Source organism: Artibeus jamaicensis, unplaced genomic scaffold (assembly GCF_021234435.1).
Source record: "Artibeus jamaicensis isolate MK-2021 breed Jamaican fruit bat unplaced genomic scaffold, CSHL_Jam_final contig_1819, whole genome shotgun sequence".
NCBI classification, from domain to species: domain Eukaryota; kingdom Metazoa; phylum Chordata; class Mammalia; order Chiroptera; family Phyllostomidae; genus Artibeus; species Artibeus jamaicensis.
This window is the reverse complement of record NW_026521360.1, coordinates 793,637-801,153: the sequence shown is the minus strand read 5'-3', so window position 1 is coordinate 801,153 and position 7,517 is coordinate 793,637. Positions and strand designations below refer to the sequence as shown.

At 55.4% G+C, this 7,517-nt stretch overlaps 1 protein-coding gene across 1 annotated transcript; it reads left to right on the top strand.

Annotated features, from left to right (window-relative positions):
• Positions 1-2,251: 2,251 nt before the first annotated feature.
• On the top strand, positions 2,252-6,937 carry ZIC2 (Zic family member 2). The gene is made up of 3 exons (XM_037143377.2): positions 2,252-3,574; positions 5,282-5,445; positions 5,664-6,937. Exons 1-3 carry the CDS (start codon positions 2,503-2,505, stop codon positions 5,982-5,984), a joined length of 1,557 nt encoding a protein of 518 aa, XP_036999272.1. The 5' UTR covers positions 2,252-2,502; the 3' UTR covers positions 5,985-6,937.
• Positions 6,938-7,517: the final 580 nt, after the last annotated feature.

Sequence of the window (7,517 nt, the reverse complement as noted above, 5' to 3'; positions counted from 1 at the left end):
CCAAAAATTTTAAAATAAAAGCAGTTCTTCTCAGACCTTGCGGTCAAACCTTCGCAGCCTCCGGGCCCGCTGTTCCCTCTCCTGTTACCTCGGAAGCGCAAGCTTTCCGCCGTGGGACAGAAATGTCTACGGAGGCCTGGGGCCTAGGGCGGCGGCGCGGCGCGGGGGTGGGGGGGTCGGTGGGCCGGAGCCCTGGGGCCGAAAGCCGGTCTTGCGGCCGCACCACCATCCTTGTGTGGGAGGAAGATAACTTTCCCACTCCTGGAGGAGTGACAGAGATGTTCTAGAAGCCGTACCAGTCTGGAGATTTCTTCTCTGGAGGCCCTGACCACACGTCCAAACTCCAACCTGAGCCTTTCTTGGTGGAGAACCCGCCCCCCCATATTGCCCTCCCCACCGGGTATCTACCCCGACGCTGACACTATCTTTAAACGACTTCCAACCCCCCTCCCTTGAGAGGGCGGCTGCCCAGTGTTTACTGCTGTCACAGGAGCAAGACCCGGGCGGCTAGGAGAACGGAGGGAGCAGAACAGTCCGTGAGGGGCTGGCCGTGTCTGGGTGAGTTTCCACGGAGTAGGAGGAAGGGTTATGCCTGGCTTTATCTAGGCCCACCATCCTGCACCTGTGTTTTCAAGACCACAGAGCAAGTTTACAAAATGGGGAGAAAAGGGATAGGGAACCTGCCAACGAGTCAAAACATCGGCCCACAGCCTGCTCCCCAGACGTGCTCCTGGAGGGACCCAGGGCCTGTGGTGTCGAGGCCGGGAACTACTAGCCACGTTCTCGAGCGGCCAGGGCTACCGGCTTTGGGTGCCCACCGGGCAGGCTCTGGTCCGCGGGCAGTTGTTTGCCTCTGCGGAAGGGCGCGAGAACAGTGCGCTGTCCGCTCCCGGCCGAGGACCCTATAACCTCACGGCCTAGTCCGGCGCCAAGTCGGTCGCCTAGCTCCGGGGAGCGGCGCCGTCGACTGGGACGGGAACTATGGGGCGGAGAGCGCTAAGAGCGGGGAGACTTGCAGGCCGGAGCGGCTGCTACGATCCTCCGCGGCTGGAGCCGCTGGGAGCCGCGGCGACGCGAGGAAGGAGGGGTGGACCTGCCGCTGGGCGGGGGCGCAGGATTGACGGGGCCGCCACAGCCAATGGTGGCGCCGGTAAGGCGCGGGGGGGGGGGGCGGCGAGAGTCGCGGTTAAAGGGGCGGTATGACCTGGAGCTGGGGAGAGGAAGGCCGGGGAGGGAGACGTGGGGGCTAGGGAGGAGGGGAGAGGAAAAGGAGGAGACAAAAAGTAAAAAATAAAAGATTTCGGCGTCAGTGGAGCCCACTGAAATAAACAAGCAGAGACGGGGGCGAACGGACCCCACCTCAGCTAAAAGGGGCCAAATGCTTTGGCCTCTAGGCATTTTGCGGGGGCCGCGGCTTCTCACTAGTCCTCGGGGTTGCAGCTGTCCGTTTCGAGTCCAGCGCCCCAGGCCGCGGGCTAGAGGGAGTGGACGAGCTAGAGATCACTTTTTTTATTGTTGTTATTGTTTTACAGCCCAGCCCCCCCCTCCTCCCTTTCCTCCGTTCGCCTTCTCCCACCCACAGCCTCTCCTCTCCCTCCCCTCGTCCCAAACCTAAAGAAAGAGGGAGCCGCGCAGCAGTTTCCTTCCTCCCTTCGGGGGAATTCACGCTGCTATAAGTTTACTACGCCTGGCACAAGCCAATGCAAAGCGCGGAGGACCTGGAGGGCTAAACACTGCGGCTGCAGCACCGAACAATACCGCGCGACTTCGGTCGCGCGCAGGGGGAAGCGGCCGAAGGAGCGCGCCGCGGAGAAGGCGCCTGGGCGCCACCCGCCGCCCCTGCGCCCCAGCGGCGATCAGGTGGAGCTGCGGGAGCGCCTCGGCGCCAAGCGTGGAACTGGCCTCCGTCCGCTCCTCGCCAGCCTGCCTCCCACGTACCGCCGCCGCTCTCCAACACCGTGGCCCCGCCGCTAGTGATTTCATTTTGCGGGTGCCTCTTGGCGTTGCCTGGTTTGTGGTCCCCAGGGCGCGCGCGAGAGTGATTGTACGTGCGCGCGCGGGTGCGTGCAGGGGTGGGGGCGACGGCGCTAATCTCGCCCGCCTTCGACTCCCCTCTCCGCTCAGCTCCCCACACCTCCCTGCTGTTCCCTCCTCCCGCCCCCCCTCCCCTGCCCTGCCCTGCCCGCCCGCCCCCGCCGCAGCTCCTTTAATACACTTTGGTTCTCCGCCTGGCTTTGGACTCTTCTCCTCCTCCACCTCCTCCTCCTCCCGCGCCTCCTCCTCCTCTTCCTCTCCGCGCCTCCGTTCGAGTCCCGGACGCCCGGAGCACGTCCAGGCGGCAGAGGCGGCGGGAGCCGAAGCGCTGCTCTCCGGGCTGAAGCCACCACCACCGCTGCCTGGTCTCGGAGCCGGAGCCCGGCGGCTCCTTGACTCCCTGCGCGCGGAGCGGGTGTGGGAGCCTAGAAGGCGAGGGGCTCGCCGGGGCGGGCGGGCGCGCTGGCCATGCTGCTGGACGCGGGGCCGCAGTTCCCGGCCATCGGGGTGGGCAGCTTCGCGCGCCACCATCATCACTCGGCCGCAGCCGCGGCGGCAGCAGCGGCAGAAATGCAGGACCGTGAACTCAGCCTGGCGGCGGCGCAGAACGGTTTCGTGGACTCCGCGGCTGCTCACATGGGTGCCTTCAAGCTCAACCCGGGCGCCCACGAGCTGTCCCCGGGTCAGAGCTCAGCGTTCACGTCGCAAGGCCCCGGCGCCTACCCTGGCTCCGCTGCGGCTGCCGCCGCTGCCGCGGCACTCGGGCCCCACGCCGCGCACGTCGGCTCCTACTCCGGGCCGCCCTTCAACTCCACCCGGGACTTTCTGTTTCGTAGCCGTGGCTTCGGAGACTCGGCGCCCGGAGGCGGGCAGCACGGGCTGTTCGGACCAGGAGCTGGCGGCTTGCACCACGCGCACTCGGATGCGCAGGGTCACCTCCTCTTCCCCGGCCTCCCTGAGCAGCACGGGCCTCATGGCTCACAGAATGTGCTCAACGGGCAGATGCGCCTCGGGCTGCCAGGCGAAGTGTTCGGGCGATCGGAGCAGTACCGTCAGGTGGCCAGCCCGCGGACCGACCCGTACTCGGCGGCTCAGCTCCACAACCAGTACGGCCCCATGAATATGAACATGGGTATGAACATGGCAGCAGCCGCGGCCCACCACCACCACCATCACCATCACCCTGGTGCCTTTTTCCGCTACATGCGGCAGCAGTGCATCAAGCAGGAGCTCATCTGCAAGTGGATCGACCCCGAGCAGCTGAGCAACCCCAAGAAGAGCTGCAACAAAACTTTCAGCACCATGCACGAGCTGGTGACCCACGTCTCGGTGGAGCATGTCGGCGGCCCAGAGCAGAGCAACCACGTCTGCTTCTGGGAGGAGTGTCCGCGCGAGGGCAAGCCCTTCAAGGCAAAATACAAACTGGTCAACCACATCCGTGTGCACACGGGCGAGAAACCCTTCCCCTGCCCCTTCCCGGGCTGCGGCAAGGTCTTCGCGCGCTCTGAAAACCTCAAGATCCACAAAAGGACCCACACAGGTAACCGCGGGCCAGAACAGGGATAGGAGCAGAGGGAGGAGGCTTTGGTTGAGAGAACTCGCTGAATGCCCGCCCTTAACCCTGGATTGGGAGATGTTTTTTTGTGTGGAGGGAGCCAACGGCTTATTTTTGTTGGAAAATGAAAGACTCTTATTGAGCTGTTTTTTTTCCATGTGTGGAAATTGAGTTTTTAATAACCAGTGTACACTTTGGGTGATGCAGTTGGTTCACTCGGTTCATAATTGCTCGGCCCGGTTAATAATTTCCGTTCTAAATAGAGCGCACAAAATAAAACTGCTCTCCAACTGTGTACCTGGAAATGGAGCCTTGAGAGGATTTGCCAGCTTGTCTGAATGTGCTTTTTTGCTTTGGGTGTGTCTGTTCGATTGGCTTGTGTTTTGCCACTTATTTTACTAGGGGTCCAAGTGTCCTTCCAGAACTGTTTCCAATTAAGTGAGGGGAAGGGGTAAAATATTTCTCGCTTTTAAAGTCCATCTCAGGGTGGATGGGATCGCAGTGGTTTGGGAAATTGCCTAATGGCACCAAAGGGTTTGCTATTCCTAACTCGGACCGACGACCCCGCCAGCGATGTCCCGGGGAACAATTGCGTGACAAGAGAGAGCCGCAAAAGAACGCACCTCTCGCTTCATAGATTACTCATTCATGACCAGGTCCCATCCAAAATCGTGCCAGACGATTTCTTAAAAGAAGGCCAATGTTTTAGCAACTTCTACCGTCAATATTTACTCCGTAGTGGGGATGCGCCAGCGGCCTATTGTTCTCTTCCAGGAAGGGAGTTAGGAGAGGTGTGAGACAAGCTTTTAACAAGGTTTAAATTTTGAGAAATTTATTTGCATGAAATGCTTGCTTTTGATTCCTGTGTCTGAGCGGATGTCTTTAAAAAACAATTTAGGTGTTAATGAAATTTAACGTTAAATGGTCTCCTTTCCAAGTGGAACAATGTTCGTTCTCACACCTCTAAATGACTCAAAGCGCTTGGAATTCTGGCAACAGGATGCAGGGGCCGCCAGAAAATTAACGGGAAGGTTTTGAAAGCTTTTGTTAACGCCCCCACCCCTGCTGCCTAGCCTGTGCCTCTTCCGATCCCTAGATCTGCCTTATCTTTAATATTTATCTTTTCCCCACAACTTATTAAAAATAACTGGAAGTGAGATTACAATTATGGTTAATTTAACTTGCAGGATTTTGGACGAAAAATACTGGCTCAGTCACTATCCACAGCGTGTCCCCAAACAACACACAGCAACTCCAAATCTAATTGCCCACTGGCCCCAGAGAAACTGACAGCAGCCCAGCAGTCTGTGTGATTTTCATAATGCCCCAAATATTTTGTCATAAATAACAGCTTCTCCATGGCGAGACTAACTCATTGGAAGTTACAAATCCAAGAAGCTCTACTGAAAGGCAGGCAGGGCCAGGTGCTACCCCATAGTTAAAAATTTGAGGAAATGAGTATCAGTCTAGAAGGAAGGTAAAATATGAAATTGAAAAGCAGGACCATCAGGTGGGGGGCAGTTAATTTCACCTTAGCTTTGCTTAGAGGGGGCCGATCTGTTTAGGGGACCCAGACCCTTCTCGCTCTTTTTTTCCTCCTGGAAGAGGCCTCGTTCCCTCCAGGATGGGCGGGAGTTCCCTAGGAGATCGGGGTGTCCACACCAAGTGCCCGTCCGTGTTTGCCTTCCACAGGGGAGAAGCCGTTCCAGTGTGAGTTTGAGGGCTGCGACCGGCGCTTCGCGAACAGCAGCGACAGGAAGAAGCACATGCACGTCCACACCTCCGATAAGCCCTATCTGTGCAAGATGTGCGACAAGTCATACACGCACCCCAGCTCTCTTCGGAAACACATGAAGGTACCACCCGGGAGGCCAGGAAAGGGGCAAAGCGGCCGGCCGTGGCGCTGGCTCACAACCAGCCTGAACCCCCTCAGCCGGCCTGGGAAGGCACGGGTTCCCCGGGGCCAGGGCGGCGGGGGATATTTCTGTGGGTGCTCCTCCAGGGACCTGGCCCCACAGTAGCTGCACTCACACCCAGTCCCCTTTGGTCTCCCCTCCCGACTTTTGTTTTGCAGGTCCATGAGTCCTCCCCGCAGGGCTCCGAGTCCTCCCCAGCTGCCAGCTCTGGCTATGAGTCCTCCACGCCTCCGGGCTTGGTGTCCCCCAGCGCCGAGCCCCAGAGCAACTCCAACCTCTCACCCGCGGCGGCGGCGGCGGCGGCGGCGGCGTCCGCTGTGCATCGGGGCGGAGGCTCAGGCGGCGGCGGTGCAGGCGGCAGCTCTGGCGGAGGGGGCGGTGGGGCGGGAGGCGGGGGCGGCGGCAGCTCCGGCGGGGGCGGCGGAACTGCCGGGGGCCACAGTGGCCTCTCCTCCAACTTCAATGAATGGTACGTGTGAGGGGTTAAGGGCCTCTCTCCTTCTCCCAGTCCCCACCCTGGCGTAGCAGTCCTCCGTTGCCCTGAGGGCACCCTGTGATTGTGTTGTTAAAATTATGAATCTGATTTTTATGATGATTAAAATGATTTTACCAGCAGAAGGATTTTTAAAAGTTTTTTAAAAAATAATCTAGGCATGAAAAGCAAAAATATCCCTAATGCAGTCTCTGAAGCTAAAAATAAAAAAGCCCCATAAAAATATTGAACCAGACCCACTTTTCCTTCCCTCATGCCCTCTTTCCTTCTCACCGCGTTCCCAGTCTTCTGGCAAAACTGTGTACATAGCGGACTCCTTCCTTCTCTGAGGTGGTTTTAATGGCTTCTTGGTGTATAGAAGTTTGTCCATTTTGTAACCCTCTGGATTGCGTTCGTCCCTGCCTTCCCTTCCCCCAAAGTGATGGGTTTTTCTTTTATCTTTTTAGTCTACTTGGTTTCTTTTTAAGTAATGTGGAAGAAAATGGTTTATTTTGTATTGTGGTATTGAATATTGTTTTTTTTTAATGAGGCAACTTGATTGTAAACTTCATACGACTATAGACTGGAAAACAACGAGCTGTGCCAAAGTCTCCCTTCTGTCTCTTCGACACTGATCCACAGCACACACATAGACACCACCAATGCTTGTGAATGTATTTTTCTGTTAGCTGGGTTTACATGTGATGTTTTAGTGCTTTTGCAAGTTCAATTTGTTAGTTTCTGTATGAAAGATTGTGGGGGGAAAATAAAGGTTGTGCCGTTAGCTTTTTCCTTAATAACACCTTTCCTTTTGTAAATATCCGTTACCATATTTATCCATTTGTAATTAAATTATGGTATTAACTTGCTACAGAGGAAACAATATTTATAAAGAATGTTTCTTAACTATAAATATGTACAATTGTGGGCATAAACTGTTTCAGATTTTTTATTTGAAGGTTTTAAGTGGCTTGATCATTTCTTGTGATATGTTTTGAAAGTAATGCATACAGAAATATAATAAAATGTGTTGAAACTGCATGAACATACCATTTTTTTTCTAGCAAAGTTATTGAAGAAATGGGAATGAGGTAGCTGAGGAGGGTCCACATGGATCAGCTGCACCACCTCACATTCTGGAAAGGAAGGTGTATGTATGCATAGAAACTGGGCCAAACTGCCCCTTTGGCAGAAAGTCTAAAAATTCTTTTCTATGTCCTTTGTTTTATAGCTGAGAGTGAATTAAATTTTGGAAAGCCTCTGTGAGGAACAGTGGCAGGAACCTTCAGAGTTTCTAATGGCTCCATTATCTGAGGGAATGCCATTCTTTCAGCTACTTGGACTGGATTTAAGAGCACTAAATATTTCCTTATTCTTTGTTTTCCCTTATCCCTGCCCCCTTTCCTGTCCCTCTGGAAAGCTAAGGTAAAGTTATTTTTAATTGCACACTTAAAACTGAGCTGAGTAGTTTGTTTTTGAACTTGGCCCAATGATTACAGTTCCCATTTCTACCAATAGTTTTTTTTTTCTTGAAATTCTG